Source organism: Aedes aegypti, chromosome 3 (assembly GCF_002204515.2).
Source record: "Aedes aegypti strain LVP_AGWG chromosome 3, AaegL5.0 Primary Assembly, whole genome shotgun sequence".
NCBI classification, from domain to species: domain Eukaryota; kingdom Metazoa; phylum Arthropoda; class Insecta; order Diptera; family Culicidae; genus Aedes; species Aedes aegypti.
Genome location: NC_035109.1, coordinates 382,479,824 through 382,507,777, shown reverse-complemented (window position 1 = coordinate 382,507,777; position 27,954 = coordinate 382,479,824). Strand labels below are relative to the sequence as shown.

The following is a 27,954-nucleotide window of genomic DNA, read 5'->3' as shown; positions in this document are numbered from 1 at the left end:
AGGGAATGTTGACTGTAATAACTTCTCGGTAACACACGCAGCGAACTGGACTATCGAAATTCATACATTTTGCCTTATGAAAGATGGAACGATTATCGCAATACGAACGCTTTATGTATCGTTTTAGCATCACTCCATAACAAGGCGTCGATAGGTGCGGGGTGTACGCACGAGCCTATCGATCGCAAGGTCCTTGGTACCATTCCAAGTTGCCGCGAAAATTATTTTTGTTTTCAAATTTCGGTTTCATAAGGCAAATTTATGAATTTCAACCCGATACCTTGTGGCGAATTTTCATACGGGGTTCCTATGTTTATAGATAGTCCATTTGCCTGAGTGCAAGGTCGAAAAGTGTGACCAAGTCACTAAAAAGTGGCTCGCTACCAGCCCTGCCTATACAGTGCGCGCGCCTTCGCAACATAAATGGTTGTGGCATAAATCAGCGGAAAAGCCTACTGCGACTGCGGTGTGGAGCACAGAGAGCACCTTGAATGATTGCTTGTTCGCACCGCAGTTTTGCCGCCACTGACACAGCCTACTGCTTTGCGGGCGCGCCCGCGTGGTGTGCTATGCTAAGCGGAACATGGTTTTAAACACCAACGACCGGTGGGAAAATCAATTTTACGGATGACGTTAATAAATTGGATTAAATCCGGATAAATCATAGTGCTGCTGCGAACAATGTTGCGTGGGGAAATCGATCACTGTCCTGACGCGTTCGATCGCGTTCTGAGTTGTGGGCTACCTCTTATTATTCCTGGATCTGCGTCCCGACTGAGACATCCCGCATAGCAAAATACAGTTTGCCTTACTTTGAGAACAATAAACATCTTATAACGGTTACTGTTAATGTATCAGAAATAGTTGCTTTTATGTATAACCATATGGACTTCAAAGCTGTTCACCATTTCAAACAGTAAGATCAACCCATACCTATCAGTAACAATATATGATACTGCTCTGATATTGTTAAATTATATGGAAATGGATTCAAGCAAGATATGGTGGAAATATACCGCCACCATTCGGCAAATTGTTTTTGTTTAAATTTGTGCAACACACTCACACATTTGCATTTGACAATATTGAACTACATTTTAACAGTTCAACAAATAGTTACATTTTGTTGGTATTTGTAGGCGAGGCGACACTTAATCTAGCGTTGAGTGTAGAAAAAAATCGCCGTCAGATTGTCGTCGAAGGAAAACTGTCAAGCTGTATTGTTTACTTCTTATTCCACTGTTAAAACTGTTCAAAGCTTGCCATTAATTTATAAAAGTCGAGTTAGAGTGAAATTAAGTTTACAGAACAGCAATGCACATAAAAAAGGACAACTTCGATGGACCCAGTAAGTACAAAGATATTTCGCCAATCTGTTGGATGTTTGGTTCAAACCCAATCCCCGTAGGAACTGCGCACCAAAATCGATACCGCTTGCCGGATGGAGGAGGAATTCATCAATCTGTGCAACGAAAAAGTTGCCAAGAAGTGGCATGAGATGACCGGCTCTACATGGACAACGGTTTGCTGATGTCATCAGCAACATCCAGAAGAACTTCCAGGAACTGCCCCGCTTTGAACACATTATGAACACCCTGGTCACTCAGCCGATCATTGGCGACGCTGTGTCCTCGCAGCTGACGTTCATCATCAAGGTTTCGGGAACGGTCATCTACCAGGACAATTCTACCAAACCCTTCCAGAAGACATTCACGGTTACAGCCCAGGGAGACAAGTGGAAGATTGCGAGTGATTGCAGCGCTGCTTCCGGTTGTTGGATGCTATCTTTTTAGGGAATCGATCAATACATGGATGCATTGGAAAGCGATATTCCGCGAGTTTCAGAAAGAATGAAAGAATATCCTTGAGGTGATATTTAACTTTAATTGGATCATCACAGGGCTGGTAGCGGGTCTGGTTTTCTATTTTAATTCGAGTCTTTAAAAAGTGCAAAATTAAGAGTTTGATTACGTGACTATTCATCTGATTCTTCAAGAATTTCTTCTCAAATTCCTCGAGAAAAAGCCTCAGGAATTTTCCTAGTGCTTGCATTATATTACATAACAGAATAGGATAGGGTAAAAATACAATAAAGCACCGTAATCCAATAATTATGCATACGTTATTTATTTCCCTTAGAAACATATGGTTCAAATGTATCAACACTGTTTGGCGTACATTGATTTTGCCGAAAAATTGACAGTATATCTACCTTTTGGAAAACTGTTGATGAGAAATTTTGTTCGAGAAAATCGACGTTTTCAAATGGTTACATAACTTAACCGCCTATTCCCCACATTGTGATTTTCCTATTTACCGTTTGTCGAATTGTTAAAAACGTTTCAGGTAAGGTGGATGTATTGTTATTTTTCATTGTAACCAAAATCATTCAGATATTGTTGCAAATGGTTGTGAACCTTTCGGGAAACTGTACTGATATAGTTTTTGTTTATGCGGGATAGCTTACTTTTAACGTAGTGTTCTTATGAGCCTTATGAGTTAGTAATTGAAAGCTTTCTTTGTCAAATGATCAATTTGCAGATGTATATCGGTGCGGCTAGGAAGTCGAGAAAATTTCTTTTAGGAAAAGTTCCTCGAACGGCGGGATTCGAATTCAGGACCCTCAGTTTGGTTTTGCTGAATAACTAGTAACTGACACTGAAGAAGACTGCAAGTGGTAGTCGAAATACGCGTATCTGTCAAAGATAAGCATTTAGGAGCGGAATTAAGAGGTACACGGTACTCCATCTACTTTAAGTTTCTCTATTTGAGATTCTGCTCAGAGGATTCAAACATTCATTAAAGATTTGAACCCTGTTTAGCAAGCTCGTCTGTCTTTTAATTTCCTACAATGCCATTGTGTCCCAGAATCCAAAACAAACATACATTTTCTTGGCACACCTTTCGCAATGATAGAATGCATTCCCAGACAAGGGATTGTTCAAATATTACATAACGCAACAGGGGGAGGGAGGGGGTCTAGCATGGTGTACGGTCCATACAAAAATTTAAAATTTCTCATACAAAAGCTGTTACGTGGGGGAGGGAGGGGGTATGAAATCGTCAATTTTTGCGTTACGTAATATTTGAATGAACCCCAAGTCTTGATGAACATTTATATGCACCCAACGCCTTCAACGTAGCTTGGCTACCAGAATAAATCCAGATTTTGCATGCTGTATTTTCTCTTAATACAAATATTAGTGCATTCTAGTATTGCAAAAATCTCCGCTTGGAATACTGTTGGGTAGCTGCCCAACAGGATCCCAACGTTCGCGGCTCGTCTCATCTTAGTTTTCTGTAAAACTGTAAACATTTGTACAACTTCACATCGCTCAAAACACAAGCGACAGAAAAAATGTGGTTTGAAACCATCTCGGAAAATCTAGAACAACATCGCAGTCCGGTAGCAAATATGCATTACCAAGCAAGTTACTGAAATTTGACTATATTTGCCGTCGAATGCTTCCAGATGCTTCCAATTTCATCCATTTTCGAAAAGTTATAGGCTTTTGTTTAGGCAAAATTTTGACACTCTCAACCATTCTGCCTATCCCCTGTAATAACATCTGACAACTATAGGAGTCATTTGGCGTCATAACTAATATCGATGCAACTTCGGAGAAAGATGTTCAACGCATTGTTTGTCGAAGTTTAGAAGCACGTGATAAAGGAATACAATAACGTACGCAACTGCTTCCACGATGGGTCGATTGTTGTAAATTGAATTTTGACTTGTTCAAAATCGTTCTTAACCGTAAATGGAAGCTTGCCGCGACGATGTTGCCTACTTGGCCGAAAACAATAAATTTCGTGAATTCAAGAGAAGACTATGTACCGTTTTGTCTCAAATTCCGAACAGACTCATATCCCGAACACTTCGTTTTTGAATGGCGATTTGGTTGAAATCTTTCGCTGAAATATGTCATCGAATTACAAGGGAATGGCAGTAAATTGCAATCAAATTTTAACGTCATTCAATATATTTTATACATCGGGAGTAGTTATGATTCTATAGTTCGAGACCAGTAGAACCAGCTGAGATAAATTTAATTGCAAAATTATTCATTTGAATACGATTTATTCGTGCTGTTCGGAATTTGAATCAAGGTGTTTGGAATACGAGACAGAATGGACACAGTGTTCGGTATTTGAGTCAAAATGTTGTTCCATTCTTTAACGTAAAAATAATACTAAACAAGTTAAAGTAAACAATTTTATCAAAACACCCAACAGCTAACAGTTGGACTTGACAGAGAAATTATTATTATTATTATTATTATTATCTTTATTAGGGAGATTTTCAGCCCAGGGCTGGTTCATCTCCATATGAAAATACAGAGATATTAGAATTTTCACAAATATGAGCTTATTTATGCCCATCAGATGCATTTGAAGTCACTGTTGGCCTTAAGTGTTCGGAATATGAGTCAAAACGGTACACCGTGTCCAATATATTCGCTTACAATTAAAAATCTCGATTATTGCCCTTCAGTAAATCGAATTTTATTATCAACTGTAATTATCGAAAGACATCATATCATAGATCAGTCAGAGCACGACTTCCATAGGCATTTTATTCCAAATAGGATGGTTTACTTACGCTTTTGAATTAAAAAAAAGACAATTTACACCGTCTTCAGCACATAAGGCTGCACAGACTGAACGATAATTAACAAACTCACTAACTCCAAATCAGTTGCGAAATTGTTTGTTTAGTCTCATTAATCTCGTCAGTGGGAAGCTGACAGAACAAAGAATCATCTGAATATTTTCATTGGTGTGTTTTCATAAAAAAAATGCTGTGTGTTTGGCGTTTGAAATTTGATTGCCTATAATAGTCGAATGGTGCTGAAGCCGTAAGTTACCCTAGAATAAGCCCATTCGAAAACAAACTGTTTATTGCAGTAACTTGTTAATCGTTCAATTTATGTTCCCCACAAACACCCATCCCACATCAAAACAGCTGACAAATCGGTCCGATTCCACAACCGCGGCAGTAAGTTTGACCTAAACGCGCTTCCCACACGTTCCAGAACTCGCCGCACGTTCAACTAACAGTGAGAACTTCCGCTCACGGAGGCGCGTGCGTGGTATCACGGAAGGCTCCGTCCAAAAGTCCAAAGCATTCCATCCGGGCCGCGATCCATACGTCGTCATCGCAACGAATCGCCCCATCAGAGATCAAGATCGTTCTTTGACACTGGTTAGCCGAGCGAGCCGCATCCACACTAGGGTGGCCCAATCACTTCAAAATAGTGTCCGATATTGGAGGCCACACATCGAGTCAAGTGGTGTGGGTTCGATTCCCGCTTTAGTCCGGAAAACTTTTCGTCAGGAACGTATTTCGACTGTGCCACTGGGCGCTAGTCCGTTATCTAGTGTGGTGCTTTCTTCAAATGACAAAGCGTCCACTGGAAGCATTAACGGGTAGGTGTGTTTAAAAAATAAAAAAAATCCATACAAATTTCCCTTAGAATTGACTAGTCCCATATCAACAGATTTAGAAAGTGTAATTTAAGATTTTTACTAGTTTATTTTTCCATATGAAAATGGTCCACCTTAGTACACACATTCGCGCGGCGATTAGCATTTGCAGAAGAGGTCTGTTAGTCGCAGTCAGCAGCGCCAACGGAGAGGCCGCCCACGAAATTTCATTCGCTCGGTGCGCATTTTAATTCCTGTTGGCCGCTCTGTAAACCTCCGCAGATTTTTACTGGAGTAGGGTTCCTACACCTATCTCAAGGCTCTGTTGTTGCCATGACGTCGTCGTCGCGCTGTTGGCGTCGTCATCGCTTACAGCGGCGCGCGGCCTACTGAGTCGCTCGAGTCGGTCGGTGAGTTAGATTCTTTTCCCCCATTTGATGACACGTGCTATTTGTTGGGGTTGGGGCCGAAGAAGTTTTATTGCCGACTGCTGAATTCTTCCTCTATGGGGTACACTGAAATCTCCATTTAAGTTATGGGTCCATTTACGTAAAATGGAGTTTTTCGTCTATTAAATCATGATTTAATTTGATTCTGTGTTACAATACTGAATGTCTTGGCCTCAAAATTCAGTTTATATTAAATTTTGTAAATTGACATCAATGATGAAGTTCCCGATGATTATTGGTTGTCTAACTAAATATGAATACTTATACTTCATAGAGCTTGTGAGTTGAAGAAGTTATATCTTAGATCATCACGACGAACATACCTAGTTACCTTTACGATATTCTTTTGGTTAACCTCAATTATGTAAAAAAACGTAAACTAAGATTCCAGTGTACATATAAATAGTTTGATACGGTGAATTTGCATCTTCTTTCGAAGACTGTGTGGGCCTGACACAGTTCCACGCAGTTTATTTCCCATCAATGGCTGCTATTGGGCCGAACGACGCCTAGAGTCTACGAATGTGACGTAAGGCGGCTGTTATAGTTGTCAAGTGTGTCACGAGCCTCGTCCCTGGCAAATTCTTCTGGGTTCTGTGCCATTTCCGGGTGAGTCATGGTATTCCATGGGATTGTAGCCAGGATTGTCATCAGGAAGAACAAGCGTTCTCAATATATAATTCATGAATCAAACACAAAAAATGATCATTAGGTACGTTATGTCATAAACACATTACATGAATCATCAGACCTTGAAGGATATCTACCCTTGTATTCAAAGGATCAGATTGATCATTTTAACTTTATAAATGTGAATTTTCACAGAAGACCAGAAAACGTCTCAGTTTAATATTGAGTAACGGGTTCATTTAGCGTGTCAAAAATTTCCAGATTGGGATAATTCGGAAGATACGATTCATTGCGGACCCTTTGACCGACAGATTTGCTCCCGGTCCGCACCGGGCCCAGGGTTCTTAGGGGCCCCGAAATCATTGTAAAAATTTCTCATAGCATTAGAAATTGAGTTTATAACTGTTTATAACTGGCCTTTATATCATCTAATATATTGATAACGATATAGCGTTTATTTCAGCGCTATAGATAAATACATTACCCTTTTGGTCATCGAATATCAGGAGGTTCTCTATAACTTGAATCTGAGCAAGCCAAGAACTGTTTAGTACACATTTTATTTAAAAAAAGTATCAATCAAGAAAATCAAGAATCAAGAAGAAACAATCAAGAAAAGTATCAAAGCATATTTCGCTAATAAGAACAAAGGTAAACAAAGGTTTCTAAAGTCTCATTTTTACGTAAAACATCGCATGTTGATGAAAATTCTAGATACTTTAGGGATTAATACGCGACAACTCCATAGGTTCAAAGGTTTTCACATTCAGGAATACGAACAAAGACTCTCCAGGGGGAACTCAAGGTTTTTTTTATATCGATTCCTCTACCAAATCTCATAGGAATTAGTTTTGAAATTTATTAAATGATTTCTTAAGAAATGCTATAAGAAATTCCTTGAAAATTTGCTCCAGAAAATCTTTTAGCTGTCCAACAACGGAATTACAACAACAAAAAATTCTCAGAAATTGTTGTAACGATTTTTCCTGGTATAACATTGCACACTGGTCCAGGAAGCAAATGTAGGCGGACATGAGGTTTCGTCTTGAACTATCGATTTTAGAGCCATAGTTGCTTCTGCGAATATGTTCAGAACTTTCAGTACTACAAAGTGTATGAATAAAAATAAAAATTGCGGTGATCACAAGAGTGACGTATACGACAACTTTTTTTTTATTTGAACGAATCGTAAGTTGGTATGTTGAAAAATGTAACGTTGTAGCAAATGATCGTACCAACAACTTTGCCGAACAAAGTTTTTCTCGGTTTTGCTTATGGAGCGAGATAATTATGTATTGTTGATAAAAAATCGTTTTTTTTTCTTAAGCCTTTTATTTTATAGTTTCATTGGCCTACTATGTTCTACAAAGTTTTTATACTTAATATTTGCTACAACTTTGCTGAACATACCTTAGTTCTATTTTTTATAGTTGTCTTGTTATTTGGGATTTTCATCTCAAAATTTACTAATTTGTATGCCTTGTATTGAAGATGATATTTTTCTATCTCGTTGAAAATCGATTTTACTACTAGACTATATGAGATAAATCCATATTTGTTGAGTATTCATACATATTCAACACACAAAAGTCATGGTTACCTAAGCACATCAGACCAAAAGAAACACGTGCTCTAGGTGTCAACACTTCAAATACGAATAATAGCAAAAGCCCTTAGAATGTATTTCTTTCTTCGCATTGATTCTACTATTATCTGTTAAAAACGACATATCATAGTAACCATTGAAAAGCTTATCTTAGTCAGTTATCAGCATGGAAGTGACACGTCGTGATTTAGCTGCTCGTCTAATACGAGAACAAAAATTTCAAAGTTTAATTGATTTTGTTTGCCAACGATTTCCGAAGGCTGAGCTCTTGCGATCACTGCAATTTTTATTTTTATTCATTTATAGTACTGAAAGTTCTGAAGTAACTATGGCTCTAAAATCAATAATTCAAGACGAAAACCTCATATCCGCCTAAATTAGCTTCCTGGACCAGTGTGCATTGGGTTTCCTCAAAATATTTCTACGGAAATGTTTCCAGGAGAATAAAAAGGTTCATTATACCATTGGTGTAATTCGTGTAAAAATATTTCGAGAAATCATACAATAATTCTTCATGAATCTCTCATAGAAATTTTCCAGAAACATTTCCAGCCGTTTTCAGAACCAATCCTTTAAAAACTACCCCAATAATTATCCCATGAATTGCTCCATAAATTCTTCCTGGTATTATTCCACAAAATTTTTCCAAGAATTACATAATAAATATGTTTGAAAAAAAAACCACAGGTTTCCTCTAGCAAATTTTGGTTGGGTAATTTTCCAATTATTTCTTTATTAGTTTCTCTGAAGACTCATCCAAAACTTTCTAAAGAGTCCAGAAGAGATCCGGAGATTTATGAATGTTTTCTCTTTGTAGGAATTCATCATGTATTTCATCAGTGATATCTTTACTATTTCGTTTAGAAATATATCTGTGTTCTTACAGGAATTCCTTCCAAAAAAATTATTAGCACCTTCTTGAACAAATTCTTGGAGAAATCTTGTAGCAATTCTTCAAGGACTTTTTTGGGAAATTTTCTGAGAGAATCATTGGAAGAACAAATATCTGTTAGTTAAAAAATGATCTGGTTAAGTTTTTCAAGGTACCGTAAAACGAGGTAACTTTGATAATGCGGGTAACTTTGATAGTGCGAGACCCACAACATATTAAACGAAATAACGAAGTTTCTGTTAATCAGTTAAGCAAAACAAATGCAAAAGTAAAGATTATTAGTATGACACTTCATGTCAAAGCTATTTTCATTGGAATCAAGTGCATTTGAGGCTTTTTATACGAATATTAAAAATCGACACAATTTTTGCATTTTCGAAACGCTTACAAACAATCTGTTCTACGATCACTATTTGATGTAGTTTTGAATAGTTGGCCACTTATCTTTGACAGCCTAGTTATCATAGAACTTGAATACGGTCTCAAATCTCTTAGCGAATAGCATTTTCACAAACTGGGATCATTTTTGTAATCTAAGTCAGAAAATTCCATATAACGTTCAACGCCTAGAGGTATGCAATGCCCTACAAATGTTCGTTATTCATTCAATTTTGTTCGATTCATACTCCATTATCAAAGTTACCCCAAAACAGAAAACCAACTTTCGATTATATGAAAAATTATATATCCATTCATAATAAATCTTTTGGAAATCTATCGACTGCAATCTATAGCTAGGATGCCAGTACTTGTTTTAAAAATATAAAGTATTATTCTTTGAAACAGCATGCATAAATATTCAAGTTTTCTTCGAAAAAACTATCAAAGTTACCCCGTTTTACGGTACCTCGAAAGCAAATTCTTATGGAATTCCTTGGGAAGTCTATAAAGGAATTGTTCAATGTAATCATGAAAAAAATGATTGCCTAATAGTTAAAGAAAGTTTTAAAGAAATAAAAAAATTACATTCTGATGAAAATTGTGAAGAAAATCATTAAACCCCATGAAAAGCTTAAGAATGACGCTTTGAGAGTAGTCTGGCCGGATTACTTGAGGGATCCTTATCGAAATGTGATGCCTATTCAGTCTGATTTTGGTTTAATTTTTCAGGCATCAGGTCTCTAATGTTCCTTTTCTAGACACTTAGTCGCTTTCAGTCCATTTGGACCATTTGGTCGTATCGGCATATTGTTCTTCATTGATTGGCATTTTAATTTCCAAATAAAAATTATTTATTTATTTATTTATTTATTTCATCGACCAGAATGTGGACTACATTTAAATATACAGTAATTTCATCTCATTTCTTGACTATAGCAACGACTTCAACAATAGATGAACGCAAGGTCCATTATTTCTATCCCAAATACTAATGTTGACTGATAGTGTATTATTGTTTCGTTTAATTGACTGGTCAATTGGCACATATCCTCATTTTGAAGAGTCTCCGAATTTAACTCCGCACTGGGCCCCGAAGACCTTAGCTACGCCACAGCTTCAGCCAGTTAGACAACCGATCATCCAGAGTTCCTTGTTGTAATAAGTTCGTATAGTTCCTGTAAGAAATCTCTTAGAAAGATTTCATCAACATCTACCAAGGAATAGCTTCTACAGGATTTTAGTCATTTTCCGAAGAGTTTAAGAGGGTTGTTCAAAAACAAATGTAAGTTTTCAAGACATTTTTTTAATTTAATTTAAAAAAATGAAAGAGAGAAATTTTGTTTTTAAGTATGGCTCCATGATATCGAGTCATGGAACATCGAATCATGGAGGTGTATTTCGAAAAAAATAAGTAAAAAACGACTTCGTGTTTTTCGACGTTTTATGACCATATGAATCACTATATGTTCTACATATTGTTTTGTAAAAAAGCGCGTCAAAAAACCGTGCAAAAATAAACCGTGTGTAAAAAACCTTTGGTGTAAATGAAAATAAATGTCATTTTAGCTGGCATTTTCTGAAAGACGTTTATACGACTATCGAATATATTTCCAGCGTCCAGCAATAATTTTTTCTGATCCTTGCAATAATTAATTGAGTCATTACATCCAAGAGTTCCTGCATGTGTTTCTCCATAAGATCTCAACAATTTTAATGAATCACCTTTTTAACATTTTTGCGCCGTGTACATCGCTCAAATTTTGCATACAATCAGATCGCGTTCAAAAACTAGGTAGTTTCTATTATTTTCAACAAAAATAATTATAACAAAATGATAAGCCGTTTCATACAGTTACTTTCGACGTTTTTCTACCAAAGTAAAATCGACTGAAGTAGTGTTTTGTTTTGATTAGTGGTTAAGTCACTTTGTCTCTCTATACAGCGGGGCGGCGAAAGTAATGGTTAGGTTGCGAAAGTTGAAAGTCTTACCTTCGTCGTTTCGTACATCCGGAAATTAAACGTTCTAAAAGTGAAAAATCTAGTTGGATAGGAGCGGAACATGTGGAATTTCGTCTGCGAAACACGTAGGATCAATAAAGTAAGTTTATTCATTATTCTGACTTGAGACTATTTTCCTTCCGGAATTGCTGTTAAGAATTCTGGAGTAACGCTAGAAGGTAATCCTGAAGCAATTTCTTCGAAAGCTTTCGAAAGCTTCTTCATGTTGAAATCTCTAAAGTTCTAGTTAGAATATTTGGAAGTATGCCTAATGTTATAGAGAAAAGCTTCGGAGGAAATTTCTGTAAGCATTTTAAAAGAAATTTCTTAAGCTGTAATTGGAAAAAATCTTAAAATAAATTTTAAAACAACTTCAATGATTTAGGAGACTTAGCGAAATAACTGAGGTGATAACCGTTGTTAGTTCTTACAGAATCCATGAAGGAAATCTTAAATGAACTGTTTTAGGTGTTTTCAAAGCTATTTATGGACTAATGATTCCATAAATCCTTGGATGTGTTATGTTCTGCCGAATTTTCCTGGGATTCGGTGAGGAATTTCCTCACCAAAAATCTCAAAAGATTTATCAGACAAAATGTCCAAAAAATTAACCTGAACAAATCTGGCAACACAGACAAGCACATGTAACAACTAGAACAAATATTAATTCATAACATTGCCACGCGAATATTAATATAGAACAGGTATTCCTCGATTTTGTGGACCCTCGATTTTATGTACCGTAATCCGGGGTAACATTGATCAGCGGGGTAAAATTGATCGCAATGACCCTCTTCGTAAAAAGCTCGAATCAACATTTATTGATGAAATATTTTCAATGCATGAATGGTGATTCTCTTTCTTCTATTAATGAGCTAATAAACAATAATATTTTTGCGAAAATTAAATTGTGTTCATGCGTAAATTTGTCAACTTTTGGAAACAATGATTTTCATGATTATACATAACACCATCAAACAATCATGTCTCACATGAGTTCTGAAAACGATATGAGCAAAAGAAAAGCGGTTGCTACTAAAAATGACATCGCCGAAAACGATTCCGTTGTCAAAACTTTCATATATATATTCAAAATAGCATAATTCACAAATTACTATGAAGCGTGCAAAATTTCCATAGGAAATTGCCTACCTTTAGGCGTATTCCACAATCCAAGGTGTTTTTAATTTTAAAATATCTCAAAAAGTAAATGACTTGTAAGAGTTTGGCCTTCATATTCGGCTTCAGGAACAATGATTTTAGTAAGTAATGATCTTTTCAATATTACCGAACGATGTTTTCATGGGTGATCAATGTTACCCCATATCAGCTAAATAATAAAATCACTTAAAACATTTTATTAAACATGCTTTAAACTTTCAGAAAACAAAATACAGTACATAGACACGAGCAATTGGTGCCAGTACTTGTTTTAAAAATATAAAATTAACAACACATGCATTTTCCAATCAGATGTTTAAGAAACATTCAAAAAAAATGATCAATGTTACCCCGGATTACGGTACTTCTATTTTATAGACATTTTACCTTGATTATATGCACATTCAAATTTCATGTTTTATTTTATAACGGGACATCGAATTTTTAAGCCCGCTTGAATCATTCAGGTATTTTTTGGCGAATGAACGTCGTGTGACTCAACTATTGTCGAATTGTAGGTATGTTGTGAACTTGTTTGTGTTAAATAATGTTTATTTCTATGAAAAAAAATAATTTCCCATAATCGCTTTCGGTGTGGTATCTTGAAACTTCTAGTTTTTAACGTGGATTTGGACATGGTGTCAAGCTGAAAGTTTGTAACGATGCTTGGAATATGTTCCCAAAACAGATTTTGTTATCAAAGTTCGTACGAATTGGATCATTTTGTTGAAATAATTGAATATTAGATAGATATAATAAAATTCCTTCAGAAATTGCCTACATTTGGGCGTTTTCTGTGATATTCTTGAAATTTAATTGCATATTTAAATTTATTTCCATAAATTTTGCATTGTTAAAAATTTCCCAAGCATATTTGGATTCAGGAAGCCCAAATTAAGTATGTAAAGTTGTTTTCAAAACTAACAATAATCGATTTGATGAGTGATCAAATTCACCCCGAAATCGGATCCCTCGAGCACTAAAATCACATCTGTATGAAAATGTCAAAAATCTTTCTTACACAATTTCTCCCAGTTTTTCTTCTGAGCTTCATCGAATGAGACGGAATTGGTGGGCTAATGGCTACCGCTTCTGCTCCATAAGCAGAAGGTCATGGGTTCAATCCCAGGCCCGTCCCTTTCCTCGTACTTTGTAGTTGTATATCCTTTCACTTGTTTCTATCTTGTATTCTATTCAATTCTTAATCTATCACACATAGCAAACGCTAACCGGAGACGGACAATAAGCCGATTCCCTAACGCACACCTTTACTTACGCCTGATGCATAGGCAGTCTGCTAACCACAAAAGCAAACCTCTCTGCCATACCTTTCCTGCAATCCATACACTCCCGCATGTACTGGCTTAGATGCAGTGGTATATACGGTCTACGTGGGAGCCAGTATAATGCATCATCAATTCCTCCCCCTTCCCCACATTGGTCAGCATTCTGACGTGGCAGGCGCCATTGTTGCCTAAAAATAGAAGATCACCAGCACTTATACACTGAGGGTGTCTGTTAGTCCCAAGCAGTCATTCGGTTGGTTCCTTGTGTAAGTGCAGCTGATCTGGCTATACTGGAGTAGCATCCACGGGCGGCCAATCATGCTCAAGCTCAAGCTCAAAGCTTCATCGGTTTTGAATGTTTTACCGCTTTTCTGTAACTTCTTTTTCATTATCGCCATACATTTTTGGACCGGACGAAGTTCTGGTGTATTTGGCGGGTTCGCCTCCTTCGGGACCACATTAACGCTCTTCGCTTCGTACTAATCCATTACAGGCTTGGCGTAATGGCACGAAAAGAGATCCGACCAGAATAGCGTGGGACCACGGTGAGAGCGAAGAAAGGGCAGCAAGCGCTTCTGCAAGCATTCCTCTCGAAAAATCTGCCCGTTTATGGTGCTGGTTGTAACGAACGGCTACTTCTTCGTGGATTTGTCCATTTTTATTTTCCGGGACCTCCATGTGGGACGTACCGACAAAAACTCGAGGCCGGGGATTTGTTTGATGTTGGCCTTGATGTGTGTCTCGTCGTCCATGACGAGACAGCCTGGCTTGATCAGCTCCTCATGGTACTGCTTCCGCGCAAGCAATTTGGCCATCGTGTTTTGCTTGTCATTCCGGTTTGGCGTAGCCCAGCCCTCTTCATAGTCTGCTCGATGAACCACTTCGATGAATTGACCTTTTTGGCCACGTCTCGGGTGGAAAGGTTCGAGTTATTCTTAAAGTACTGCCTTATCTTCCGCGCCTTCTCTGGTAATTCCGTTTTCGGTTTTCGGCCGCTTTCAGCGCACCGCTCGACCGTCTAAGCTTCTTGGAACATCTTTACAACGCGGGACACGGTGGAATGTTCACCATTCCAAGCCTTTTGCCGATCTATCTGTGCGACTGACCAGGATTATCGGTCATCGCGCCCAAGATTTGCTGTCATAGCTCTTCTTGTTTCGAATGCATCATGAAAACTACTAGACAGATCGCGGTAAAATTTTACACACTTAAACATAACACTCTAAACAATTATTATTTATTAAATTTCATTCATTTTTACCCACGAAATAAAAGTTTACACTCAAAAAAAGCGTCGCATTTTTTTTCGGGTCTAATCTTTATACAATTCAATTCCACTAAAGTTTGTACCCTTTAACATCAACTGTAGGGCCGCATTCACAAGAAATTTTGGTATCAAAAAAGATTTATTTAACAGTTTGAATTCTTATGAAAAACATTTGATAAGAGATGTTATGAAAACATTTGCCCAGAATAAAATAGCCACAAACTGGGATCACACTATGAAAGACAAGAGCATACACACGTCTATCAACGCTCCATGAATCGACTCGTTAGAAGCTAATAAAAATGATAATTCTTAGGTATACGTTGCAGTACATACTAGAGCTGATTATCTACTTCCCTTTGATCAATACATAATCTTAGCAAATAGCCTCACCTCAAAAGAGGACGCCGGAAGTGTTAAGGTTCCCCAAACCAACGCATTTTTTTTCAGCGACAGTGACAAACCATTGCCGTGAGTTACTGAGTCTCTGCAAGCACTCTTATATGAAACTTTCTAGACTGACGCCACGAAAATCGCTGTGAAATCGCGTTGCTGTGGCTTAGACACGCTTATCAAACTAAGCATCCAGTAAAACATCGGCGATTGTTTGTCGCTGTCGCCGTAAAAAGTCACGTTGATTTGGGGGAGTTTTTAAGGTAATGTGCAGACTTATGTTCAATCATTGCTGGTCAACTGCTTCGTATTCTTGGTCTGCCAATTATTTTTGTTCACTAAGACACTAAGCGAGCTAGAAAATCCTCAATGGGACGACACTGGGGTAAGTTGGTTGGGTTCCTTTCTTTCGGCACATACGGTACAGAGAGCAATTCTTTTGAAGAGAAAAACATTTACGCTCTTTACTTTAATTACAGAAATGTATCCATAGATCCAGGATTCCATAGACTAATTTGAAAGTAATCATGAGCCAAATTCTTGGAGGAATTAATTATATAACCGCTGGAAGTGTTCTCAAATGCATTCTCCAAAATATACCTTATTGTAGTTTTGAGAACTCGCTAGAGAAATTCGAGGTAGTCTCAGAAACTATTTTTGGAAAACATCCCTGAAGTGTTTATTGAAGGAACTCACTGAAAATTTTCAAGAGATCTAAAGGAATATAAAGTTGAATCCCGAATGCCCCCTCTTGCTACACCCGAGCGCTATTCGCAAACACTTCGGAGGTAATTGGTTAGCTATTCGAATCGATTAGTTGCCCCGGGATTACGATCAATGTTAGAACATTCGCCGTTAGTGTGCGGAGGTGAGAGAAGTCATTTTCGTTTGCAATGTGAGAATCAATTAAAGTACATTAATCGGTTAGCAGCGTGCAGCGTCAAAACAAGTGATTATATGGACCGAACGGAACATTGAACAAGCAACAAGCATCGAAGGACAACGGTAAGGAAATTTATTTTGGACAAACCAATTCTTTTGACATGCACGTCCCGATTGAAGGACACCGTTCTCGGTGGTGGAGGTGGCGGCCCTTGCTGTGAACCCCCTATTTCAGCGGGGATGGCTTTTGAGTTTGGATTGGTCGCAACTGTAGTGGGAATCGATGCAATCGGGAATGCAACATCCGTCATTCTGATCCCAGACTGGCAGCAAAGCTCCTTCTACTCATAGCGATAAATTTTGCGCGCGGAACGGTGGGCACATGTTCGAAGGCTTCTGAAGGTTCTACTGACTACGCCAATGCGGCTTGAAACTTATTTGTAACTGTACAAAATGAGCTAAACTACGATAGCCAATAGCCAATAGAGCGGGATCTACAAACTGAACGAGGGGTAGAGATGAAAATCGATTTAGCGAAACGGTTTTTTTTTTTGTTGGAGTTAGTATTAACCTCTTATAAGCTAGTGCATATGTAACGATTATATTACAAGTGTTCATATGATTAATAATGCCAGATCGCATTTCATTCAATCCTTCTATGCTAAAATATCTTTTACTGTTATACATGCAATAAAACTCTGCATCCCAGTTAACGAATAAAAGTGTGGTTATAATTTTGTGTCTGCCAGACTAACTTTCTTGCGATTAAATGTTGGAAAAATGGTTGTGATTATAATTATGACTAATTTTGCATAATGTAGGCGGTATAATGTTTAGCTTGTCCTATTTCTATTCTTTTTTTTCGAATGATGCCTATTTTCATTCATCATATGAGACCCATCAGCATAGTGATCTACGACCGTTTTAAAGTTGTTTGAAATCGATCAAGACAAATAAAAAACTTTTATTTTTAAAATAATTCAAATTGCTTCAAAAGCATGTTAAAAGATTTGGATTCGGTTGAGTATTCATTAAATCTAATCTAAAGCAAAATTTATCAAAATATTTTTAATCCACCAAGCACACAAAATAGGATTTTTATTTCCATTTCAGATGTAATTTGGTCGAAATTGCACTATTTAATTTAGATTAAACCATTTTTTTTATTGTGCAATACAAAATTATTCGTTTCTTCAATATAACAAAATACAATACTTTTTTAAACCATAAAAATCTTTTGAGCAACGATGAGCTATGTTGATAAATATTGTTATACATATGAAGTTTGTATTATGTGGTAAATTCATCAAATAAATTGCAATACATATTGCATTTTCAATAGACAATATCTCAAAAACTAGATGTGCTTAGATAATGTAGTAATGTAGTCAGCAGTAAATAGCGGCATTTTGGTGCTTGAGAAAAAAACGTGTTGCGCAGTGTTATCAATGCTTTTCTCAAAATCATTATCTTTATTTTTTTAACAGTTTTTGTTCTGGTATAGCAATTTTTTGAAATGTCCTCCTTTTTTCAAAAAAACCACTAAAGTAAAATGTCTTCCTTTCTGGTATATTCTTCTGGTAAACCTATCTTCCCACAGGTTTGATATCACTCGTCAAAAAACACAACAGAAGAAAATTCCATCAAAAACGATTGAAAACACAACTCCGCGAGGCCCGTTTTGTTCAGTGGGGTCAAGAGTTCTTCTTTAATGTGAGTAAAGATGAGTAGCAAGAGATAAACAGTACAGGTCGGACTCGATTATCCGGAGACTCAATTATCCGGTGACTCGATTATCCGAAATTCGATTATCCGGAATTTGTTTTTGATATTCTTGTTTTCCAGTTTTTATGCATAAATTTTCGATAACTTGGTATTGCAATATACAATATGAATGGTTTCACAGTTTTGCATATAGGTAAGACGAGGGGGTTTGAAAATGGGGATTATGTGTATACTGGTCAAGATTTGTTTTTTTCTTCTCAAGACCCCTAATATTTCAGAGATAATTTTTGGCCAGGCCACTGCGTCATATAAATAAAACAACAAAAACGGTAATATTTAAATTCTTTTATCGCAGATTTTAATTTTTCCTTTAGTGATTCGATTATTCGTAGTGAAAAAAAATATACTCCGGATAATCGAGTCCGACCTGTACCAGAAAAAATCCTCGCATTTCGATGTTCTCTCATTTGAATTGTTGGAGGAATTGTGGTGTGGAGAATTTTCAACTAAATTTTTACTCCTCAGAACAACCACGATATCGCCTTATTTTAACATAGCAGAAGAATTTCTGTCAAGCTTGCCTTCCAGTCGCTTGCGCCACATCTAAAGTTATTTACGAATGATCATTTAGTCTAAATCTTAATATTTTTGGCACAAACTTTGAAGTTCCTTTTTTAATGTGGTTTATGTTCAAAAAAATAAACGAATTTTTGGTTTTGAGAACATTCAGAAAATAAGCTGCTCTCTTGGGAAAACTTTATTTTGACAAGATTGTTTTGGAAAATATGTTTGGTTTGAAAAATTTAAATTTTGTACTAAATTTAGCTGGATTCTATGAACAAATATCATATGATAGCTATGAAGCAGACATATTTGTCAATTTGCCCAATTAAAAGAATATGGGTACTTTATTTTGACGGTATGTTTTGTACATGAACAGGATGGCTCCATCCCATTACCCCGAACGCCACTACCCCGAATAGTATGAGATACAGTGCAGTATCTTGTTTTACGGGCAAAATTTCGTCTCTAATGAAAACTAGTAATAATTGGCGCGTGAAATTCGTCGTAAAATGTTCATCATATACTTTCCCTTCTTTTATATGCCAGCTATTCTTTCGAAATATCGTGTTGGCAACTATCTTCTTCTAATTCTATCTGAGACAATGCCTATTTATCTGCTCAGAGGGCACTATCGCAGTTCAAGGGTTCATTCAAAAAATTCATAACGCCAAGAATTTCCATTTTTGGCACCTACCCACCCCCTTGTACCATTTTTTGTATGGAAATTCTACATATTTTGAGTGGACTGTAACATTTTGAGGACAACCACCCACAACATGTTTTGCCCCCTTCAGTGATACGAAATTTGTGAACAGGCTTTTAAAAAATAAGCCTTTGGACTGAGAGCTTTCCTTGCCAATTTACCATTCTTGTACATGTGCCTCTATACCTTGCTGAATAGCTGCGTGATCACCGGTATTTGGACTTCTTGGCGATATTCATTTTTCAATTTTGTTTTTAAACAAATATTTTCTTTTCTTATGTATATAGGTTGTACCATAGCATCACATTTTTACAATGATCATTCACGTCATAGCTGCAAACATTTCACCAGAAATTTGCCCTTCTTTCTTAAATATGCTGTTCTTTCAAGTTTTCGTTGGATAAGCTAGTCACTAATATTTCCGTATAGAACAGCTATTTTTTAAAGGAATGTATCCTGCAGGCATTCATTAAAATGAATCTTGCTACAATTCCAATCCAATCCAAATTTTCTCATTCTTTTATCTTCTTGTATTAAAACAGACAGGTCGATTTGCCAACCCCCTTTTTCTGCCATCATCATTTTTTCACTGTCTTGAATAAAAAGAAATACTTTTTTGTGGTTATCTCATCGAAATTCAAATTAATGATGCCACAAACCAACGAAAGTTTTAACTGTAGCGACAATCAGAGGCCGCCGTTTGTTTCTAACATGTACAAGTGTATTAACGTTTTCTTACTATAACGGAACGGTTGTCTATAAAGTTGGTCTTTAAGCGGGTTCCATAGAACAACACTCGAATATCTCAGGGTGATCTTCAATTACCATCGTTTTCGAAACAAAATCTTTAAGAAGATCTCAATGCTAGTAGCCCGACACCTAAAAAAAGAGTAAAGTGAAGTAAGTACCGACGTGCAATAAGAGACTTTACTACTTCCTTATTTTGTGCAAATTTTAGCTATCCTTTTCAAAATAAATTCACCCTTCTTTTTGAAATAGACTGTTCTTCGAAGCATCGCAATGTGGTTGTGTGAATCTCACCAAAATTAGAGGACAAATCCAAACAAAACTTAGTATATAAAACTTATTTGCTGAAAAACTAGCTGCTTTTATATCTTCTTATATTTAAAAAATAAATTGATGAGCCAAACTCGTTAAATACTCATACAGAATCGTACTATTATCTCCCCACTCTCTAACTAGAATAAATCTCAAATTGCATTGCATGCATTCGGGGTAATGGCGTTCGAGGTAGTGACCCATTCGGGGTAATGGTTTTCGGGGTAATGGCGTTCGCGGTAGTGGCATTCGGGGTAGTGTCATAGAGCCGAACAGGACCATGGCGGAACCGACTTTGGTGTTCCGTAACGGTCCACTAATTCAAATTATGTTAAATCAATGACAATCGATCATTCCCTTACGTTTTACATAACTGTAACTGTTGTAACTGCAATAAATAAAATTTGGCATCGGTGTACCCACGGCATGGCTCCGAATTTAGCATTGTCCATTTATGACAAATAAATGATACTGTTTAATAAAGTAAACTGAGGGTGGTTTCGAAAAAATCGATTGGAATTTGACGAAATGTCAGATATTTGAAAATCCCTTGCCGAAGGTCGGGTACGTAAAGGTTAATTGCACAGCTTTATGTTCTGTGGTATTCTTATTGTTCATCATTATTCCCCTTTTTTTGTATTCCACTTATAGGTTAACCATCTCAATTTCCTAGTTTAAACTAAAATTACAAAAAAATTCATGCCCTATGTAGATTTTTGCTGTTTTTTATGGACTTCAAGATTTCTTTTATTGTTATATGGTTAGGGGTCTATGCCACAGGGGATAGGCAAAACGATGAAGATCGGCAAAATTTTGCCTAAATTCAAATGCTTATAATTTTATGGAAAATTGTTGAAATTCGATGCAGCCGGAAGCAATCGACGGCAAATTTGGTTTAGTTTCAGGAACTGGCTTGGTCATGAATATTGGCCACCGGTCACCGGAGATATTCCGGATTTTCCGAGGTAATGTCCAAATGGCACTTTTTCTGTCGCTTGTATTTTTGTGCGGTGTGTAGTTGTATAGATATTTAGAATTTTCCTAGAAACTAGAACTAATAGGAAGTTGATTGCCGGCGGACGCATTAAAATTCGTTGAAAATCTTCAGTAATATGACCATTTCCGTAAAACTGATCCGGGAAAATATTATATTTGTATTACCAATCATGTATATAGCTATATCCATATTCAGAACCATTAGATGCACTGACCACTCTATAGTAGGTTCCAGGTGCCCTAGGGGAAGTGGCTGATTAGAAACATATCTGGAGCCATATCAATATGGGCATCAAACTTCAATATTTTCAAAGGTGATGCTTCTGGAAGCATTTTCAGCACCACCGGCTGCCATGACTACTCTATAGTTGGTTCAAATGCCCCGAGAAATGTGACCAATTTAAAACTTGGTCGGAAACACATCAATATTGGTATAATACATCAAGATTTTTAATAATCCATGATTCACTCAGAAAAATCCTAAGGCCTGTACATAATGTTTTTTTTTTGTTTTTTTTTTTTTTTGTTATAATAAATAACTTCTATACCGTTAATTACAAAACTCCGGTAACTCGTACAGACAACTCATAACTCGATATTATAGAGAATCTAAAAAATAAAATATGTTTTTAAATTGTTAGGGTTAATTTCATATTAATACGAACCGACTTCAAAAAGCAAAACCTTGTATTATAAACAACACATCCTCGTTTATCAGTGTGCAGATATAATTTACAAATCCAAGATCCAGTTCATGAATTGAGGGTCAAGTGTAAGTAGAAAATTCTACATTCAATATGATCTACGACTAAAGCCTAAAGGAATTGATAAATGTGTAGGAGACCACAACAAAATGTTATGTTTCTAACCACCATCGGATTCTAATGATAATATTTTGGAAACCTTTTTAGATATTTTTGATGTATTATTAGGACATTATCATCAAAAATCTCGGCCAGTCTTCCAAACCTCTTATAGGATCTGACTTATAACGTGTCGTACACCGATTGCGGTAAGTCCATTTCTTTTTAATTTAAAAAATTCTCCATTTTTAATATGGTATCGTAAACTACAGCAGACCTCTTTACATCGTAATGTTTTTGTACGTTGCAAAATCTAAGGAGGATTTTATAGTATAAAATAATCTGGATTTCAACAAGATACTTTTAAGGAACACTTATGACTCTGATCCTGATTGGATTGGAATTTAGGTACGATTTTGAACATAGAAAAAACATTTTACCATCTTACAATCCTTATGACAAAAACACTGTTCTAAAAAAAAAATTTCAATAGGTGATTTAAAGGTGGCTCAAAGACGATGTAGGTTTATATTGAAATTACCATGTAGAAATTACGAAAAATTTCCCAAAAGCGTTAGTATTGTAGTGTTCAAGAGTTTGCTAGGCGGACCTCTTTTTGTTGTCTCTTATAAAACGGTAGCAGAGCTCACCCATACTAATATGCACTGTTCACAAACTCAATAATGTGCTGGCGCAAATGTGGTCAAACGAATCATGCCACACAAATCAAACGAATAACTTGAGTTTCATTCTGGAGAAATTAGTTCAAACTAGTATGAATTATGCTCCAGATTTAATATGTCAAATTCCATAGTAAAAAATAGGACCCCTCTGGTAGTGAAAAACTATAAAAAGTAGCAAAAATGATGATTTTTTCAGCTCAAGTAGTTCATTTATCCAACGAGGCTCGCCGAGTTTTGAAACGAGTTGCATAAAACATTTTTTGCAATTACGAAAATTTTCACTCAGAATCCCTTACGTTTTTCAAATGCAAGACATAGTATGGAGCGACTTTTCAAACGGTTTTAAATTTTTTGAAATTTATAACTAGTAGTCACGATAAACACCTGTATGACGATGAAGGCATTCAGTTCGAAAGGTACTGGTGCTCTGATAGCCTCTACTTCATTGTATTAATATTACGTTCAAGGGTTCAAAATCCATGATTCCAATCCACCAAAAATATAACTTTTAGTATTGATTCTACTTATAAATATTCTGTTATTGTGTGTTCAACTTTTCCGACACAATTAAGTAAATATTGGCAGCAAAAATATAAGAGAATTCATATTCTCGGCGGTCTAAGCCGATGCCGCGCTATTTTTGCAATTTTCTCGGACATCAACAGACAAATTACGTGTTTTCTGTTTACATTTATACGTCGCTCAATCTTTTATCGATTAACGCGGAGAAAATTGTTAAAAACTCTTTGGAAACGTTTTCACAACGCTGCGAACATCTCTTGTCAGTGTGACTATTGTAGGCAGCCTCGTTTTCTTCTGTCCCATAGAACTGCAGACGAACCTCTTCGGCTGTTCCAAAACAGCCGTACTTTGAGGCGTATTGATTGAAAATGATGACAGACTCGGAATTCTCGTCAGTGGGAAGCTAACAGAACAAAAAATAATCTGAATGTTTTCATTTGTATGCTTCGATAGAAAAATATTTGATGTTTGAAATTTGGTTGTCGATAATTGTCAAATGGTGCTCTTATTTTAATTTCTCAGCAACAAATTAATTCTTTGATGTGCAACAAGATGGAAAGAATTATTAGAAATGCGATCTTTGATTACGTTACAACAAAAACTTATCGATCATAAATGAACTCACCTCTGGATGTTAAACTTGCTTCCCTTAATCACTAGTTTCAATCAGACTTTTATGTTCCAGGTACTCGGTGGTATTTTGCGGTCGTCTATGGTTCCGGGGCGATCTGCAATAAAAGGAGAACAACAGCAACAATTGAGTCATCAGCCGGATTTTATGCGTTTCTGATTATTGTCAATAAATGATTGATTGGCTGCTGATCGATGAGCGTCTTTTTTTTCTACGAATGGAAGAAACCCTAGCCACAATCGAAGCATGTGCTGTGAGCGAAAGGTAATCAGAGGATCTTCTTCGCTGAAATACCATCCAACTGAAGGAAAGCGAAAACAGACTCGTGGCTATTGCACAGTGGTTCAATCTTGAACAAACATTGGTCGAAACCTAATAGTTCCATTTGAACGGTATATATAATTGTAATGGCCTTCCTTAGCCGAGTGGTTAGAGTCCGCGGCTACATGCTGAAGGTGTCTGGGTTCGATTCCCGGTCGGTCCAGAATCTTTTCGTTATGGAAATTTCCTTGGCTTCCCTGGGCATAGAATATAATCGTACTTGTCACACGATATACGAATGCGAAAAAGGCAACTTTGGCAGAGAGAGCTCTCAGTTAATAACTGTGGAAGTGCTCAAAAGAACACTAAGCTGAGAAGCAGGCCAGTGTGGACGTAATGCCAAGAAGAAGAAAAGTTTTTATTTTCAAATAGTTTTTTTTTATACATAACTTCAACATCAATGTTCGAGGTTTCGGCCACCTTCAAACCACTATGACACCGGACCTCGCCACATCTCGGACGACTTGACCCCGGATTGGGACCGGACCTGCCCCGAAGGAAGCGCGTCGTGTCGTCTGCAGCCAATTTGCAGATTCATCATCGACATTGCCATAACTGCGTATAGCTACCATCCGTATAGTCTCGAGTCTTCGTAGTCGTCGTCCATCAGTTGAGCCATCGGCATGACCATATTGGTATCTTTCGAGGTCATCGAGGCACGACCGGACCGGAGAGTCATCTTCGCCGTATCGCCGAGCTGATTACTCGGAAGGCGCGACGTGGTGGTCTACTGGGGGTGAATTTATCGACTATCCTGAAGTCCTCCTTAGGGTAGGGCAGGGATACATGAGAGGAAGATCCATTATCCATTTGCAAGTCCATTGTATTTGTGCGGCAGTGTCTGCCAAACCAGCAAAGGTGGATCATATAGCATTTTTGAAGGCTGTTGAAGGCTGTTCTGGACATACTTCTAAGTATTAAGCGTTATATAGTTTTTTTTTATTCAATGGCAAAAATAGTCCCAATTAGGAAAAATGCTTTTCTCTAAGAGGTTTTAGACTGCATACCTACTTTACTGAATAACAGAAATTTTGTTACCTCGTTTAGTAAGTTGTGGTAGCTAATTTGAAAACCACTGTCAACAGTCCAACGAACGGAACTAAAACAGTAACGCATGTGGTTCGCCCGAAGTAAAAAAAAAAACAACCAGACAAAGCTCAATGGTTGGTCGGTTGTTATTGGTCATTAACTGCCGCCTATCTTCCACTATCCACCTCATGAAGGCAAAGAGATAGACAGAGTAAGAAAGAGGTTGACGACTTGTACGCAAGAGGAAGTGGTAATCTCAAGTACACAGCGCCAAATTCGTCTGCCCGCGTCGCGAACTGGATTGGCTGCTGAGTGCAAAGTTCTCCTCTGAGCAACAATAGCCTACTACCATAAGTCTTCAAGTAGGTAATTTAATTGCATCTTCAGATTCATCCAAGCAATTCACATCCCGACGAAAGACGGGATGCACTTAAGACAGGCCTACTGTGGTCAATTAAGGTTTCGTCAATCGGGAAGCATCCGTCCGTAAAACGTCGTCAGGATTTCCACCACCATAAGGTGTCATACCATTGTCAATTTATTGATTGCCGGTATCAGCTCAACTCACCTCTCTGAGATGCTTTAGAGGGCACATTCGAACCGCTTTGAACCGGTCGGTCGTCGGTCAACACAACAAACTCGTTGGCAGGCAGAGATGTGAAGCCACTTCTGGAAAAGGAGGTTACCTTCCCGATGCCTTTTAAGGAGTCGTCAATGCTTCTCCGCTTAGTAGAGGCACATGTACCCCTATTGGCTGGGTCGCTGACGCCGCACGAGCTAGAATTATATTGTTGGCGGCGGAATCCCGATCGGGAGCGCAAAACAGAATTGTAGCAGCTGGTATAATTTATTTAAATAAATGAAACCGTCTTTTATAAAAATAAAGCTGATAGGTGCCCATAACAAAACTATATCAGATATTGATACGATTCTTTAAAGTTTAAATAAATACACATAAAACTTTGGGTAAAAACTAGTTTGGGTAACTTTTAACTCTTTTTTTGTATTTTTTCTAAAAGTTTTATTCTTTTTAGAAAATATTGTTATAGGAACAAAAAATGACTTTTAAAGTTTGCAGAACACGTTTCATAAGCGTATCTAAATAAAACCAACGGTGATATAAATATTAACGATTATTATACAGTCAACTCTCACTTTCTCGATATTCCGTAAAAGTTGGTTTTCATGATTGACTCGACGGTCCCTTGGATCGCATTTGCACTGGTTTCGTGTTCTGTAATTCGATACCTCCCTGACTCGATGGTCCCTTCAATATCGAGTTATGGAAAGTTGACTGTAATTGTGCTTCAATATTGTTATACCTTCCTGATCGGGTAGGCGAGAACGGAAACCGAGCGGGAACGAGACCGCTGATGTTTGTTCGGTTATAAGATTGGGAAGCGAACGAAACGACATCTGAACGGATGTTTGCGCAGTAAACGGGCGAGAATTTGAGCCATGGTTCAAATTACTGTTGCACTGCGAGTGCACAAAGTCAATTGCTATATTGGTATGTCATTGTGGCGATAATAATTGAATTTAGGTGGGCGTAATTTGGGAGTTTTTTAACGACTTATGTCGTGAGTTATTGCGAACAAAGCACTAAATGACAAGTCGAATGTTAACCACACCCACACGATTACATATTCCTCAAACTGTATCCTAAATGCGTCACAAAGAATTTGATTGGTGATTTCAGAAATTGAATAAGCAATAAGGGGAGCGGTAAATAAGCTGTACCTTTGTAGAAAAAAGAGATAGAAATCTGAAATTTTCTGACTTTTCCTAACTTCTGAAAACAAACATTTTCACGCTAAAAAGAGCTTTCAGCGATATCTAAGAACGGCGCTACAAAAAAGTGACACATTTTGCATTAATGGTCATGACTTTGAAACGTTCTCAAAAATCGATTTTTGTACCGATTTTCATTCTTTTAGCTTTATATGAAACTCTAGAATGGAATCCTGGAAATTTTTGTGAGTATGGTCATTCTGGGCACAAGGACACAAGGGGTCCTGGAACCTGTTCCAGAAGGAACTGGCGTATAGCATTTCATACACATGTATAAAACGACGTTTCAAAACTCATGGTTTTTCATTCCGATTTACAAGAACTCCAAGAGGACCAACATTTAGATTTGGTCGGAGTATTTCGGAACCTGTTCCGCTAGGGTGTGATGTGGAAATTTTCAGACCATCGTATAGTTCGATCATGCAACGGCTCAAAATACATGATTTTTCATCCAGATGTAAATGGAAACCATGCTAAACACCTGGCGTTACGTCCCTACTGGAACAGATTGCTTTTGTATATCGTATGACATCACGGAGATACTTTATTCCAGGGAAGTCGAGAAAATTTCTGACCCGGAAAGATCCTCGACCGGTGGGATTCGAACCCATGCCCCTCAGTTTGGTCTAGCTGAAAAGCTGTGCGTTTACCGCTAGGCCTCTCGAACATATTTTTTTTATAATCGAATATCATTTCCGTTACGACCAAATTAGAAAGAAAAATGAGTATACAGTCAATTCTCTATAAATCGATAT

General features: G+C 37.2%; 1 protein-coding gene and 1 long non-coding RNA gene across 5 annotated transcripts in view; one reads left to right on the top strand and one right to left on the bottom strand.

The window, feature by feature from the left end:
* The window catches only part of LOC5566549, a 139,039-nt gene that overhangs the window by 4,833 nt on the left and 106,252 nt on the right, over positions 1 to 27,954 (bottom strand). For 3 of the 4 annotated variants that reach the window (XM_021853152.1, XM_021853154.1, XM_021853153.1), the window contains 2 exons: positions 24,053 to 24,155; positions 16,521 to 16,873 (listed from right to left, as the gene is read on the bottom strand). In XM_021853152.1, the coding sequence (XP_021708844.1) occupies positions 16,521 to 16,683 (163 nt within the window). In that variant the 5' untranslated portion in view covers positions 16,684 to 16,873; positions 24,053 to 24,155. The remainder of the gene's footprint in view (positions 1 to 16,520; positions 16,874 to 24,052; positions 24,156 to 27,954) is intronic. The other variant, XM_021853155.1, reaches the window with a different exon arrangement.
* Positions 364 to 1,830, top strand: LOC110679133. The gene is made up of 2 exons (XR_002502242.1): positions 364 to 1,348; positions 1,409 to 1,830. It is a non-coding gene; the product is annotated as an uncharacterized LOC110679133 (long non-coding RNA).